Here is a 16,779-nt window from a genome sequence, read left to right on the forward strand (position 1 = left end):
TCGTCTGTCACCCTCACGTTGAAATCTCTTATTTCGTCACTTGATCTTTCGTTAAATTCTTCAATTTTGTTTCAATAAAACATTAATTTTGTAGTTTATTTTTGTACATTGTAAAACATTATTTTTGTACTTAGTTGAGCTGAATATTTTGATATTTGATAGTGACTTGTTGCTCATTTAAATTTTCGTCGCGTTATCTCATAATGAAATCTCAACTAAGATTTCTTAATCTTGCATTGAAATCACTTATATCCGAGGATTTCGTTTCTTACCCCGTATTGCAATTTCTAATTTCGTCGCTTGTTTTCACGTTAAAGTCTTTATTTTTGTCCCTTAATTTGCGTTAAAGTCACTGAAACTTTTGGTATTTAATGACTTTATTTACATTGAAATAAATTTTAAAAGGGGAGAAGAATTCCCAATTTATTAACACATGAGTTTATTGTCAAAAAGTTAAAGACTCGGTTAAAGATGAAAATGTTTATAACCAAGTAGATCATTTTCAGCCATTTTTGAAGCAACTTAAATTAAATTATACTTAAAAGTAAAACATAAATAGAAATAGATTTTGTTTTGCAAAACTAGTCCAAACTTGACCTCTTATTAAAATTTTTATTTTTGTCTTCTAATTCTGCTAAAAATTTTGGCATTTAATAACAATCACTTCGTCGCTCAATAAAATTTTCAGTTCTGTTGCTTGATTTTGTGTGAAAATATAATGAAAATAAAATATAAGATTCGTTTCGTGATCTCACATTGGACTCTCAATTTTCGTATTCTTATTTTACACTGAAATTATTCAAAATTTTCGCATATTTAATGATTTTATTGCTCATTAAGATCACTAATTTCGTCTCTCGGCATCACATTGAAATCTCAAATTTCATCACTTGATCTCATGTTGAAATCTCCAATTTTATTTCGTTTAAATTTCGAAGCTTGACTTCGAATTAAAAGTTTATTTTTGTGTTTTACTTTTGCTGAAGATTTTGATATTTAATGGTGACTTGATCATTCATTAAAATCTTAATTTTTCTCACATTATCTCATGTTGAGATCTCAGTTTAGGTCTTTAAATATTGCGTTGAAATCACTTAAATTAGACAAATGCGACTAGTGACCTCAAGTTAAAATCTCAAATTTCGTCGTTTATCTTCACGTTAAAATTGACAATGTTGTTTCGTTTTAACTTTCAGTTTTGTTGCTTGATCTCAGATTCTCAGCTTGAACTCTTCCTTTTCGTACCTGATATAACGTTGTTGCTTGACCTTACGTTGTAATTTCTAATCTCATCTTTTACTTTTACGGTAAATTTGCTATTTAATTATTTGAAATCACTAATCACTTGTATTTGTCTTTTAATCGGTGACAAGTGATTCTATCAAGAATCAAGCGACGAACCCAAAAACTTATTAAAACTTAGCCATTCTCGCCTTTCTCTTCGCAAACATTCAATAAAGCACCTCTTGTGAATATCCATTTATTTACAAAAATAAATATGGCATGTATAAAGAAAGTGCGTGATTTAAAATCAAGTGAGCGATGAGGTACCCTAGAGATCATTAATAGTGAATGCCATGGCCAAGTCCGATCGGTGTGGGATGAACAGCATGACCTGACCGACTCACAACTGCATTGAACCCATTGTGGTCATCGGCGGTGTAATGGACGGTTCTGATGGTACCATCGGGTTCTACCAACGAATATGAACCCTTGACAACGTCCCCATCACGGACTTCGTGTTGGCTTTTGTGGTCACCGGTATGCCCATCAGCGACGCCGTAGTTGAATTCGTACTTCGGATAAGCCTGAAAAGTAGTAAAGGTGCTTTGGTGATTTCAACGCTTTTGTGGCGTCAAGCGACGAACTCCGAAATTTCGGAGATTTTACGCATTTTCAAAAGTTACGTACATAGTAATCAACGGCGTGCCCGTGTCCGTAGGCCCCTAATCCCTCATAGCCGCCTCCGATTAGCCCGGCGTGGGTCGCCGCCACCAAACAAGCTACAACAGCACACACTTTGTACATGATTATCACTGAAACTGAAATCGTGTTGTGTTTAGGCGCTTTTATATTAAAATAGCGGCTACCCCGGCATTGTTGGGCAAAGCGTCTTTTCAACACTTCCTCCACCACCAATTGTTCACCCATCTGGAAACGCACGTAGTGGTCGAATCGTGATATAACACATGTTTCACCGGAAACAATTTGAACAATTTTAACGTCCTTGACGGACGTTAAGAAATTCGTCGACCCACTTAGAGTCTGAACGCCTCTTGTTATGGCGGGAGTTGCGCAAGTTTAGGGCAACCGCAACCGCATATTTATCATATTGTTGGTATTAATTGTCCTTTTTCCGGGTCGGGGCGAGTGTTAGTTATGAAGTTGGCGTGTTTTATGGACGTGTGTGGTGAGACGGACAATTCGAACTAAATAACTGTTATGTAAAGATAACTAGGATTTCAGTTTCCATGTAATAAAATTCACTCGAGCATTGAGCGCGCACGTATTACTTCCGGATGGACGGCGGACGCATTTGTGTACAACAAGCTGTTTGCTTAATTGACTTTCAGGCCTGAGTGGACTGAAAATTTCCTGAAATTTGCTGGGTTCGTCGCTTGACCAACAAAAGGCGTTCAAGTCACCAACCAAAAACGACCTATTTTACAACACCAACACTCGAATTAATTTTTATCAACAATTTACACAATTGCCCACTTGTGAAACAGCAAAAACAAAATAAACTACTTTAATTATTTTTTTACTGATGTGTTGCAAGAACAAAAACATTTACCTACTTTGATGCGGACATAATTATAAGAATCTTTTGTTTTTTTTCTAACAAATTAAATGTTATTTTGACAAAAATCATTAATTTGTTTAATCAGTTGCAAAAAACTGAAAGTTTTCGATGCCTTATACGATACCTATAAGACACACCCACATATCCGCATATCAAATTCATTCTTTATTTATAACTGATAATTTTTCGTAATTTTGTAATAATTATATAATCCTGGCCTTCTAGATTTGTAGGTCATTATTTTGTATAAAATTTGCATTTTAAAAAACGGAAAATAGGTACGTTTCGTGACCCACTATCGAAGTCTCTATACGAAATGGATCAAAACAGCTCGGGGCCACAACAAAAGTAATGTTAACATTGTTACCAATGTTATTAACAATGATTTCTCTAATTTTATTGAGTTACCCAGTTACATACATAATAGCTCGTGCAAGTGCGCCCGAGGCCTTGCGGTTTCAATTTTTGCTGAAATGGATATCAAATGTTTTATTTTACACATGTTTTAACTTAAAATTAAATTTCTGCTTGAGAAATCCGATTTTTGTGTTCTTTGTGTGGAGACTTTAACGCTTTGTAGGTAGCAAGCGACGAACCCATTTAAAACTTACTCTCTATACAGACAAAGAAAGTGCTTTAAGCATAATTACCCATGATTTACAATCACAACAATAACAGTAATTTTTATCTAGATCGCACGATATGATCATATTATACAAACATAGCCTGCAGGAATTGCCATTACACTTGTTTTATTAAACACAAACATATTTTTTCTTGCAAGAGGCATAAATCTTTGGTCAAGTGACGGTTCTTACGCCATCAGCGTCACACGTTTCACTCGATTGTAATAATGTCTTCGAGAAATTTCAGTTTGAGCGCCGCTAATAAAAAATGTGTTAATTAATTAATTGAATCGCTGACGAAAGTAAAATCATTAAACAAAAACTTGTCTTCCTTAAATTTATGGCAGGAGTTAGACGGCGTGACTAATAACACAATTACGTTACGTTACTATGACTCGAATATTGTCGCAGACACCGAAATTGCAAGTAACGTTCTAATAACCAGCAGGAATTTATTATAATGAAATTTGATTACTGCAACGCTGAAAAAATGACCGAATTATTGCAATGACATTTCTTTGGGTGCATATTTGACGCTACACCAATTTATTAATTAATCGCTCTTAAGAATTTCTTCTTTCTCAATTAAAATGAAGCCTGAAATTGTGTCACATTGGTCAATCGCATAGTTGAAAAAATAAAAAACTGAATAATTATTAAATTACCCACATTTTTTATGTTTCCTTTTCTGCATAATGTGGGTCATTTAGTGTACTTTCAGATTACGTATTGTCTGAGTTTCTAATGTTTCATTAAAAAATCTGATGATTGTACTAAACCTTCACCCTGAGTAATTCCAAACCCGTGGATTACAAAGGGTTACTCGACTGTAACGTCGTAACGCAAGAGTACGCGCCAAAAGGTTGCAAAAAAGTCAGAATTTCAGCGTTTGCTGAATAAACGTTCGCCGCCTGTTAAAGCATTGAAATAAATAAATGTTTTGAGCAAAAAATATGAATACCAAAGTGATTAACCGACCCATCTTGACTGTTAAAAACTACTATAGGAATTTATGGGTCGATGTGGGTAAAATGGGTTTGGTAATTTGATTTGGGAATGCTAAAGTGGGTGTTTCGACAGAGGATAATTGCATGGATGTTGCAAATTAATTAGGACGACAATGATGCGGCAAAACCAATAATTTACAATATTTAATTTTTTTACGATTTTGTTCTTAATTATTGTAGTTTTCGTTGTAGACTTCAATGCGCGATCAAGCGACGAACCTACATCTGTCTGTAATTAATTGCCGCCTTTTGCCATTTCTCCCGATCGTTATCTTTCAATTACTCTCGTTGGAATTGGCGTTTTTCACTTAAAACCACACACCTGCACTCTTCAAAAAATCAATTACTGAAGTCTCGTGCCGAAAAAATAGGCCAATAAATTAATACTTTCGATATTACGATATCTCACATACTCCATAGTGTTACGATTCTCATTGTTAGTGAACGTTTTAGGCAAAGTATAAAAGCCGGACCGTTCGGTTACAGCTTCAGTATCAAATTCGTTCTCGTTTCATCAAACATGTTCGCTAAGGTGAGCACGAGTGGAGTGTTTTCAGGTGTTTTCAGCCGTGTTTCAGGTAGTTGCCATTTCGGCCCTTGTTGCCGTCTCCAACGCCCTTATCTCCGACGTTTTGCACGGACACGCCACCTCGTACAGCACCGGACACGTCGCCGCCCCCGTTATCGCTCACGCCGCCCCCGTCTATGCGCACGCCGCCTCCGCCCACGGGCACGCCGTTGACTACTACGTACGTCCATTTTTTGAATAAAAAACGAAATAAACAAAATACTGTTTGGTGACTTCAATGCTTTGAAAGATTAAGCGACGAACCCTGAATTGTTACTTATGATTTTTCAGGCTTATCCTAAATACGAGTTCAACTATGGAGTCAAGGATGCCCATACTGGTGACCAGAAGAGCCAGCATGAGGTTAGAGATGGGGATGTAGTTAAGGGTTCATATTCTTTGGTTGAGCCTGATGGTACCATCCGTACTGTTCATTACACTGCTGACCACCACAATGGGTTCAATGCTGTTGTTGAGAGACAAGGACACGCTGCCCATCCTGCTGTGTATGGGAAAGCTGTTGTCGCTGCTCCTGCTGTAGTTGCTGCTCCTGCTTACTACCACCATTGATTCGTGTGATTGACTTGTTTCTGATGCAATTGTTTTTTATACATTTTTGTATATTTATTTTTATAAATAAAGTTTATACCATTTTATAATAAGTTGTATTTACTATAAAAATGATTCAAACGAAGAAAAAAGCGATGATTCTAAAATTATTAGTTCTAGCTATTTTCGTTTATTATCATTAGAAAGTTTTTTTCCATCTAATAAACAAAGTTATCGTCCTGGGACCACCAATTATATTATTATAATAATTTCAGAAATAAAACAAAATTCTTCTACATAAACTCATCTCTTTGTAGCTTGACAACATTTTGTGGTTAAAAAAAATAATAAAAATAATTAAAAAAAAAATTCAAAAAATGTTTTTTCAATGTTTAAAAGCGATTTTCTCGCAAACCAAAAACTGCAAAAAATATAAAAAAAATCGCATTTAGTATTTTATAACTGGAGAAAATCCGAAATCGTTTTGAGCTGTAACTTCGTCTACAGACGCATTCAAAGCTGCGGGTTATAATTCCTGGTAAAGTTACGTAAAGTTATGAACTTAATTCCTATCTTGAAATCTGTAGATTCTAAATAAAAATGCTTTGGATATAACACTCAAGGATTTAAAACGCTAGTGTTTACGACAGATTTTTCAATAGCTCTATAATAGTTTCTTCATGATCGCTGTTTGAAAATCAAAAAAATTGTCAAAAACTGATTTTCAAGTTTTTGAAAGCGATTTTCTCGTAAACAAAAGCTTAACACAAAACTAAATAAACTAAATGCGATAATCCGGAATCAATTTGAACTAAAGTCACCACTCAAAAACTTACCCGCATAAAATCAACCTATTAAAAAATATTAAAAAATTATAAAAAACCTATTTTTTTCCACTTTAAGAATACAGCGTGTATACAAAATAGCGCATAAGGTTTCCGGTAAGTTACAGGAAACGTTTCGGGAAACTTCTAAAAAATATAATAAAAAATCCTTAGCCATTTTTAATGAATTAACAAAGTTTGTAAAATTGGCATCATTGTCAATGTGTTCTCGTTCTGTCTCTATTTTAATTGTCCTGGAGTACGTACAGTTATAACAAAAGATCAATTTTTCAGCTTTCTGTATATAAAAATCACAATTTTGAAAATTTAATGCTGATGATTGTTATAAATAGTTTTCAGATTCGTTGACGTGGTAGAATAGAGGAGCTTCTTTTTCATAGTTCTATCACCGATTAAAACTAGTTTAAGAAATTAAAAGAAAAAATTTTTACTTTACTTTTTTATACTGATAAAAATAATAGAGATTTTTTTTATTACTTTTCTAGAGTTTGTTGGAACGTGTGCTAGAGCGTAATGAAGAGATTATGTGCCAATATGTATGCACCCTGTATTTTATAAACTTTCCAATGTTTTTAAAATTCTTTGGTGTTTATTGCTAGGTATAAACCAATGCACGTCGAAAACTAAAGGATTTTTTTTCAGTGTTTCTAGAACCTCTAAAAGAGCAAATAATGTCAATCAAAAAGATTAAAAATGTTTAATTTTTCAGAGGTTTTTTATGGTAAGAATCACATTTATTTCATCGTAAAGGATAAAATGGCATTTTATCGACTAAGAGTAAAACGAAATTTTATCGCTTAGAAAAATATGGTTCGCTACCATTGTTGCTTTTCTGTTTGTTTCTTTTTTTTTCATTGTTGAATTTTTTTTCGTTTATAATTTTTAGTCAAAATAACTCAATACAATCAAAATAATGAAGAATGAAATAAAATTTAAAATAAATATTACTTTGTGCTAGAAAATACGGTAGTCTTAAACACACGTCAACGAAATGCATAGAACATAAAATACTATGTATACCAAATACTAAGACAATATGAAAAAAAAACATTTTTTACTATGTTTGCTATGTTTTTAATTCCAATTTTATTTAAGAAACGTTTACTTCCATGACAAAAGGCAATATCAAATGCTGGATACCAACGTTATTTAGGTTTAGAAATTTTTCTTACATATGCAAAAGGTGAAAAGACACTTATCACCAAAAACTCATTTTTTTTTAAATCAATTAAGTATATTTTACGCACTTTTCGATGTCTCTAAAATCCTGTGAAGCCCATATGATGTCATTTTGATTTTTGTAGAGGTTTTTGATTGGCTGTGGGTTAATTCTGGGTATATTTATTATGTTTTAATCTGTCAGTTCTGAGAAAATTCGTATACTCCGATTAGTCTGCTTGACTTGGGATTTCGCCAGGAAGTAAGTGAAAATTATAGTAATGGTACTGATAAGTCACAAACTATTTGTCGTACTTATTAGTTAAACAACTCAAGCGATTTTCTTGAGTAAATGTGTGTTCAAATTTCTACTTTAATAAAATCTAGTTAGATGGAAAACAATGGCTAGATGCAGGCCAACATTGACCTCCATTATCTAACAACTCCAAGTGAAAGCTCGCATCTTCCTCAATTCCCGATATCGTTCCACGCATGCACTCGCTGAATATTCATGCCTTTGCAATCAAAAACTCTTAAAAATTCTCTAATTACAAAACTAGAGCGTAAAAATTCGACAATGTCCATTTCACAACTAATTAATTCCTCGCCATCATTTATTCAGTGCACATTATATAAAACGCATGCAATTACGGTCGTTTTCGTCCAAGTGATTCTCACCATTTTAGGCTTTTCTCATGCCGGTGACATAATTCTAACGAGTAGGTTTCAATTATTAAAATATTGCGATATGAGAATCGGATCTTTTGTGCCATCTTCACGTATAAAAACCAACAAGGCGGCTGTGGATCGTCAGTCGAGTGTGAACCCAGCTTACAATAATGTTGCGATTGTGTTTTGTTATCTTGGGGGTGGTTTTGGCATCGGAAGCTGGGTATCTAGGAGGCCAAACAAGTGTCACCAACATTGGATACACAACACACCACGCTCCGGTTTACGGACACTTCGGGGGCGGCTACGGGGGCGGCGGTTTTTCGAGTTCGTACTCGACGGTCGCCCACCACGGGGGCGGGTACGCCGCCCCAGTCGCCGCCCCAGTGGCCCATCATTTAGGCGGCGGGTACGCCGCCCCAGTGGCCCATCATTTCGGCGGCGGTTACGTCCCAGTGGCTCCCCAACCGCACTACTACGAGGAGCATTACGTAAGTGTTTAAAATTAAACCTAGCATGTACTTCTTTTATTGTACTTATTTTACAAAAAATCAGTTTAAATTTCTAACAATTTTTGTAAAAATTGTCGCTATAAGTTTAAACTAGGGTTAAGTGGATTAATTTTTTTATACAACTCAACCTGTATGTAGTATTTTTATTCTTTTGGTGTTTTAAATTTTAGGACCGGCCTAAATATGAGTTCAAATATGGAGTTGAAGATTTGCACACAGGAGATAAGAAGACGCAGCATGAAGTTAGAGATGGGGATGTAGTTAAGGGGCAGTATTCTCTGGTAGAGCCTGATGGGTCTATCCGGACTGTCGAATACACAGCAGACCCCCATCATGGGTTTAAAGCTGTGGTACATAAGTCTGGTCATGAGTCGGTGGCTTATGGGCACCACTGATTAGAGTTTCATTTTTGTACTATTTGTATATAAACATCCAACAAAATAAATTATACATTTCTAAAACTGTTTTTTTTTTGTTCAAAAATGCTCCATATTTATAAAATTTTTGATTTATTTTAAGAAAAATTTCATAAAACATTTGAGTTTTTGGTAATTATTTTGAGATTTACGTTTGAAATTCAGGTTAAAGAATTATTTTTAGTACAGCCAGTGGCGTCCCGGCAAAAAAATATTTATTGGCTAAATCAGAAAATAAGAAAAAATTTACAAATCCCAAAAAAAGACAATTTTTATTGTCGTACTTAAAAAATTAGTAACTGTTAATTTTTTTGTATTAAAAATTACCTTTCAAAATTTTAAATTGGGCCACCTTTCTTGTGAAATCTCAAATTAACTGTTAAGCTGCTACTAACCGCTCCACAAAAATTAAAGAAATCTAACTAATCTAAACATGAAACAAATTCTATCAATTTTCAAGCATTGGAATCTAAAAACAAATCAGTAAATGTGTATCTGCTTTTAAATTTATTTTTATCAGTTAATTTTTTCTAAAATTCAGTATTATCTAAAACTTTTTCTCTCTAGAAATGCAAGATAGTTCTAAAAATTAACATAAAAAACCTGAAAAAGGTCTGAGTAATATTACCAAACATGCACTAGATTTTTAAATACTCCTTTATTTTCAAACATATCTATTAAAAAACTACACTGTATTTATTAAAAAAGTTTTTGTTTTCCAAAAAACGTAGCTATTTTTACAACTTTTTTCTGAAATATTAATAATTTTATTGTTTCTGGCTTTTCCCAAACATTTATAGTGTTTTAATTTTCATTTTCGAAAAAACATACTAGCCTTGAAATTAGACAGTTGGCAATTTTAAGTCACTTTAAAACATTTTCTCAGACTATTAGCAATCATTAATAACTATCTTACAATTTTTCTCAATCTTGAAACAGCTAATACTGAAATTATTTCTTTATCGTAACGGATTAAAAAGCTGTGAAATGAGTGGTGCAAATAAAAAATTTCGACAAAAAACTGAATGCTAATACGCGTTTCTAATGTAGGTCCGAAAAAACTACTAAACGTATAAGTGCCAATAAAATTTCTTTAGTAAAATTGTATTTTATTTGAAAAAAAAATAGTATTTAAAATAAAATTTAAATTATTTCTAGTTAAATAAAGAATAAAGAATCTTCAAACCAAAAAGTTTAGAAAAAGCAGGTAGCACATTATGGAACTGAATTTTTAAGAAAAAAATTTTCGTCTAATCCGCCGTCTAATTCGACTTATAAACAAAATTATTACACCTTTTGTGAGAGATCTTTTACAATTATGTAATGTAAAAATAACTAATAGGTCCTTTTCTCTCAAATTTTATTCATAAGTGACATGTTTCGACCATTAGTTGTCCACCTTCAGGGTTAAGTTACAAGTAAACTTACTTTTATCTTTTGTTCATCACCATTTTGTAAAAATGTGAAAATTATATATTTGTTTTGCAATGTCATTTTTAATAGGAAACTATTTCTCATACGAAAAATGTAAATAATTAGGAATTTTGATGAGCAGTTATTAAAGTATTATTCAATTGAAGAAATATTCGTGAAAGATCAAAATTATTTAAAAAGATATCCAGAACGTTAAAAAACTAGTGTCCCCGCCTTTAGGTAACAGTGTTTTGATTGTTGAATGAAATATTGTTTTATAATGTTTATTATTTTTATTAACAAACCTTCATAGAATTAATAAAAATATTCTTATTCCGACTTTTCGTGTTTAACTAAAAATTTAATGGCAAATTGATAAACGGCGTATTCTGTAATAAAACTTAAAATTTAAAATCCGTTAATCATTTTTGCTAAAGCAATAAACAATTAAATCGCATAATTTGCGATTTTAATGTTGAAAAAGTTACAGAATATGCCCTAACATATTTTTGTCATTTTAAATAATATAAAAAATTTTGTTTGTTGATCTAATAATTTTTATTATCGTGTTCTTGAATTAAAAAAAATCTTCAAATTATAAAATTCTTGTTGGATTACAAACGTATTTTACATAGGTATGGATAAAACTAATGATTCAATATTTTTATTGGATTATTATTTGTCTATTATTAGATACTACTAATAAATAATAGATGTAGATACGAGTAAATCTACTTCTTGGATTTTCACCCATGATTTTCATTTAAAATAAGAGTACAGTTTTACGTTATCACAGCCGGACGAATGTTTAAATAATATCCAAAAAAAACACAAGATGAATTTTAAATTTTGTTGAGGGTTGTGTGTATCTAGAAAAAAAATTCACCATTTTGCACATTTTCGTTAGAACTTATGCAAAATTATTCCATAATTTTGCCTCTCGCTGTATGTGAATGTAACTTTCAATCCAATTTTTATCGAAACTATATTTTATTTAAGAAAAAAAAGGACATCAAAATAAAATTTAAACTACAAATATTCCTAGCCAAACTGTGTGTAATTTAATTGATCTGTACATCCGAAAATGCGGAAACAAACCTCAACTCTACTTACCCATAAATTAGATTAAACCGCTTACAAGTTTCCGATCTTAAGCTATCAGCTAAGTCAAGTTTTAACTAATCGATTGTTAATTATAGCAAGCGAGACTTAATTAAATCGCTTATGTAAACGCGTTCTTCACTTGAACGAATTTCCGAATTTACATAACAGAAGCACGGAATGTGGAGTATTTTTGCGTATAAAAGACGAGTTCTGGATTTGCGAAATCAGTGTAATTCGACTCGTGACCGAAAATGTTTACAATCTTCAGTGTCTTTTTAGTTCTAGTTGTGTGCACTCGTGCCCAGCATTATGGAGATTTTTCAGGACTTGATCTAAGTGGACATGATGATAATCTCCTGCAAAGCTCGCCAGCTGTCCTGAAAACTCTGCAAAATTATGAAGTTTCCAACAATTATCATCAGCCTCAGGAAGAGGAACATTATGTAAGAGTTGACGGTTTGATTTCAAACTTTGTAAAAAAATAATCTACAATTTCAGGACCATCCAAAATATGAATTTAAATATGGGGTTCAGGACCACCACACTGGTGATATTAAATCGCAGGAAGAGACTCGAGATGGGGATGTGGTTAAAGGACAGTACTCGCTTCATGAACCCGATGGTACCATTTTGACTGTGAAATACACAGCTGATAAGCATAGCGGGTTCAATGCTGAAGTGATAAGACAAGGGCATGCCAAGCATCCACAACATTCGTCACATTTTTAGTTTTGTATTTTTTTTAAGTTTTTTGTTATGTACTCATGTTAAATAAAGTTTCTTTTTTGTTATTTTTGTGTTTTTTTTCGCAAAAACTAAAACAAACTAAACTGTCAAAAGTTCAAACGTGCGACGCCAAGTGACCATTAACAAACGAGTTTATTACCAGATTTTTTCTTTAACTATATTTTTTTTATTCTCCACATAAAAAAAACAAAATTGAACTTTAACAGACTATTTCGAGAGTATTTTTCTTACACTAGCTGACTTCAAAGTGGTACACCATTAGGTGTAAAGAGTTTTTTAAGATTTAAAAGTCTTATTAAACAGAAATGAAATTTTCAAATATCAAAATCACAAAAATAGTTACATAATTAAAAGTAACAATTGGTCAACGAAAATAGCATTTTACGTATCAAGTCCTAAAAGTGAGGTTCTACTGGACGAGTAAGCAAATAGTTTACTAGTGGCAGTGGAAAATCACTTTTCAGACGTGATGCATACAGCATTTTTTTTGCAACCGTAATGAGGTTTTAATCTAACGTTATTAATAATGTTAAAAACACGACTGCAGTTGCAATACCTCATTCTTCATGTAGCATTTCTGCATATAATTGTACACTTAATATTTATAATAAATAAATCCCTAAACTTGTAACTTCCGGAAAAAATTATCCAAGGGACTAGTCCGGGAAAATGGTATTTTCCGACATGAATATTATGTACATCACGGTACGGTTGAAACAAAATGTTTTTTTTTAATTACTACTTGAAAAACTAAATAAACAAAATCTTTCCATACTTATTGTTCTGAAGAAGCCCCAACAAGTGGCGAAACGTAAATATCTATTAAAAAATAAGCAAGTTTGCATTCTCAGATAATTAATCACTGAAATAAACAAACGATGAACAGCGAATTTAACTAAATAACGCAACATTATTGCATTTTAAAGTCACTTTCAGCTTTAAACTAAAAGTCGGTGATGATACTCGTACAAATGTTTGATTTTCCTTAAAAACTTATTATTTATTCCTTAAAGATTTCATAAAACAAAAATTATTTAAATATTTATATAAGAAATTTAAAATAGTTAACATGCTAACATTTTACAATAAGTTTGAAAAAAATATTGTATGTCACCCGTGAATAGAAATTTTTTTATTGCATTCTTGTGTATTAAAAGAAACTGCTATTCAATTAAAGCAATATGACATCTAAAATTGTTGTGTCGGATGGTCAAGTGTTTCATTTTTATTGTTACTTGGTAGCTCAGTCATTCTATTTTAACGAACGGGACACTGCAAAACACTCGTATTTACATTTTCTTTTTAGTTTCTATAAACAGTATGCACTTAGTAACTACCAGTTAAACTGTTTGAACCTATTTTTGAAATTTGAAATAGGTGCAGAAACAAAAATAGGATAGAACACAAAAAGACTTCATATTTAATTCTTAATCAATCGTTATATTATTCAGCTAACTTAAAAGGCGCTAATTTTAACAATTATTTTTGAAGTAAAAGGTAGAACCTATTAAAACTTTTAAAAATACGACACCGAAAAATAAGGCAATGTGCAACGAATTCTGATTAAATTACTTTTTGTTTACACATAACGGACGGGACAAAAACAACATGTGTGTGAAAATATCTCTAAAAAATTTATTCAGACAGATTTTAATTATTAAAAACTTTAACAGTTAATTAAAATTAGTGTTAACGACGGAAGAAATAAGATAACAACATTTATATGTTTGAAATAACGGACGGGACAGCAAAAGTAACGAAAATTAAACAGTTATATTACCAATCAATTGATTTACCGATTTTCATTTTCTAAACTACCAGAAACTAGAAAAACATCTTTCAAAAATTATTCAACAGTTGCAGTACGTCAGCTGTAAACAGTATTTATTAATGTTATTACCAACAAAAAAATTTCTTTTGTCGCAAAATACATTAAATATAAACCAAATCGTGTATTTTGAGAATAACTTAACATTGTATACTACAAGTATTTTGTAAATTTCGGTGTCAGGTTGCCTTATTTCTGGAATGGCTAAGCTATACTTTTAATTTTTTTTTAATAATAAAAAACATAGTTAATAGTTAATTAAAAACTTTGTAAAGATTGGTAAAACGAAGCAATGTGGGCCAATGGAGTATTACGAAACCCTTGCGCAATCCGCAATCTGATACACTTCCATAATTCTCGTCCGTTTATCACTTCCACATTTACATTTTTCCAAATTAAGTAGCTTTTAATTGAAATTACCTCAATTACCATTCCGGAGTGCGGTTTCAAAGTGAAATTTGCAGCCGCGGGTGTCCAAATCCGGCCAATTATCGTACTTAACAATATCTTCAAAGAGACACATTTTTCTTCAAATTATATCAACAGACTTACATAAAACGCAACAAAAAAACCGTTATCTAAAGAATTAACAGTGAACGTGCGGGGTATAAAAGACGAATTTTCACAAATACAAAATCAGTTCGTAAACTTCTCTCAAATAAAATGTTCAAGTTCCAAGTTTTGGGTGTGGTGATCTTTGCCGTGGCCGTCCAGGGGCAAGGCCATGCTTCGTCCTATGTCTCGTATAGCCAGGAAGGCCATGCGTTGACCTTAGGGGGGCTTGGGGGTGGATATCACCACGGTGAGGAAGAGCACCACCAGGAGCACTACGTATGTGTATTTAATTTTTTTAATGGTGTTGTACCATATTTTGTGATTTTAGCACCACCCAAAGTACCAGTACAAATATGGGATTGAGGACCACCACACTGGTGATATTAAGTCACAGGAAGAAACCAGGGATGGAGATGTGGTTAAGGGTTCTTATTCGGTGCATGAACCCGATGGTACCATTCTGACGGTTCATTACACTGCTGATAAGCACAGTGGGTTCAATGCTGTGGTACATAGGGAAGGACACGCCAACCATCCCCACCATTTCAGCCATCATTAGTTAGTACTTAGTTATTTTATGTTTTTCAATAATTAATAAAGATTTTATTTTTTTAAATATGTTGACCATTTTTATTTACAATTTGTCACATAAATCTATTGCTTCCTAATCCTAAACAGCCGGTTGAGGTACAATTAGCGTGGCTCTTGGCGGCCAGTTCTTGGGCACAATTTACAGAAAACAGAAAAAAATGCAAAAATACTACTGATTTTTCACCGATTTTTTTTGCATTTAATTTTGTCACTAGAATAAAAGAGTTTACGATCAACGAAAACATGTTCCTGGGTAATATGGGCGATTAATTTATTAATTTATTCAATAAGAAACTAATTTATTAAATAACTATCTTCGATTTTTATTATCCAAGTACGTCGTCAATTTCAAAACATTTGGATTTATTAGTTTCGACTTTTGAAAGCTCAATAAATAATTATTATAACGTTTCAGTTTTTATTTATTCCCTGACTACCTACCTACAGCCAATCAGATTCTTTTTTAATTTTTAAATGAGCTGTTTTAAAAAACTACATTAAAATTTAAAAAAACTTTCGAAATTTGTTCATGAGTGTTTATTAAATAGACGAATCTACAGGGTGTTTCACGTAATTTTACAAGATCAGCGCCTGTAAAATGCCACCAACAATACATATTCCGATACAAACTCGATTACAAATTTTGAAAAATTGAAAGTCCTCTCTACTTTATTTACGCTTTCAAAAACTACCAAAGTTTTCAGTTAGTTATTGATTAAGTTAGAAAGACTAATCTTTTTAACATTTATTTTGTCTCTTGGTAGAACACTTGAAAATTATTCCTGAAAAACTATATCTAGTGTTTTGTGACTTTGGTATATTTGGGTGCGTACAATAAGTACAGGACTCGTAAAGTTGTGTGAAACACTCTATATAATTAAAAAAAATCAATATGTACAACTTGTAGTTTAAAGAGATTTATAAAAGACTTCTCTGTTTGTATTTGTTTGAGGTCCAAAATGAAAAAAGATTTTACGAGTATACCAATTATAGATTTACAAAATTCGATAAAAAAAATCATAAAATTCTAGCTTTCATTATTATCTCTGACGATTAATTAAAATATTAGAATAATTAAAAAATATTTTGTACACAGTTTGCTAGCGACGGAATTTTATTTCGGGAAAGCAAGGCATCTTTTGCACTCCAACGTAATAATTTTTTGTCTCCGGTGCTTAAACTTAATTGATGTGTTTATTATGCCATAGTTTCACTGACATTGACCTTGATCAATTAAGAACAGTACGGAATATTTTTCACTACATTAAGTGTCCGAAAGTTACGTAAAACCCTCTTTTTTCTTTTCCTTTTCACCACCTTTGGGTCCACACACCACTCTTACGCAATTCTTATCAATTAAATAATTATATTATCTAAATTATTAGAAC

General features: G+C 32.3%; 5 protein-coding genes across 5 annotated transcripts; 4 read left to right on the top strand and 1 right to left on the bottom strand.

Annotated features, from left to right (window-relative positions):
- Nucleotides 1-1,466: 1,466 nt before the first annotated feature.
- On the bottom strand, nt 1,467-2,300 carry LOC656347 (cuticle protein 7). Its single transcript, XM_008194784.3, has 2 exons — nt 1,912-2,300; nt 1,467-1,808 (listed from the first exon to the last, which is right to left on the bottom strand). The coding sequence occupies exons 1-2, from the start codon at nt 2,149-2,151 to the stop codon at nt 1,563-1,565; spliced, it is 486 nt and encodes a 161-aa protein (XP_008193006.3). The 5' UTR covers nt 2,152-2,300; the 3' UTR covers nt 1,467-1,562.
- Nucleotides 2,301-4,842: 2,542 nt separating this feature from the next.
- LOC100141875 (cuticle protein 7) lies at nt 4,843-5,666 on the top strand. The gene is made up of 3 exons (XM_001809773.4): nt 4,843-4,968; nt 5,015-5,185; nt 5,296-5,666. The coding sequence occupies exons 1-3, from the start codon at nt 4,957-4,959 to the stop codon at nt 5,572-5,574; spliced, it is 462 nt and encodes a 153-aa protein (XP_001809825.3). The 5' UTR covers nt 4,843-4,956; the 3' UTR covers nt 5,575-5,666.
- Nucleotides 5,667-8,374: 2,708 nt separating this feature from the next.
- Nucleotides 8,375-9,198, top strand: LOC107397887 (cuticle protein 8-like). Its single transcript, XM_064356659.1, has 2 exons — nt 8,375-8,716; nt 8,908-9,198. The coding sequence occupies exons 1-2, from the start codon at nt 8,396-8,398 to the stop codon at nt 9,130-9,132; spliced, it is 546 nt and encodes a 181-aa protein (XP_064212729.1). The 5' UTR covers nt 8,375-8,395; the 3' UTR covers nt 9,133-9,198.
- A 2,723-nt stretch (nt 9,199-11,921) lies between these two features.
- Nucleotides 11,922-12,399, top strand: LOC656096 (cuticle protein 19). The gene is made up of 2 exons (XM_064356621.1): nt 11,922-12,113; nt 12,169-12,399. Exons 1-2 carry the CDS (start codon nt 11,922-11,924, stop codon nt 12,397-12,399), a joined length of 423 nt encoding a protein of 140 aa, XP_064212691.1.
- Nucleotides 12,400-14,872: 2,473 nt separating this feature from the next.
- LOC135266282 (cuticle protein 19-like) lies at nt 14,873-15,416 on the top strand. The gene is made up of 2 exons (XM_064356665.1): nt 14,873-15,076; nt 15,129-15,416. Exons 1-2 carry the CDS (start codon nt 14,909-14,911, stop codon nt 15,357-15,359), a joined length of 399 nt encoding a protein of 132 aa, XP_064212735.1. The 5' UTR covers nt 14,873-14,908; the 3' UTR covers nt 15,360-15,416.
- The last annotated feature ends 1,363 nt before the right edge of the window (nt 15,417-16,779 follow it).

This window comes from Tribolium castaneum, chromosome 5 (assembly GCF_031307605.1).
Source record: "Tribolium castaneum strain GA2 chromosome 5, icTriCast1.1, whole genome shotgun sequence".
NCBI lineage: Eukaryota > Metazoa > Arthropoda > Insecta > Coleoptera > Tenebrionidae > Tribolium > Tribolium castaneum.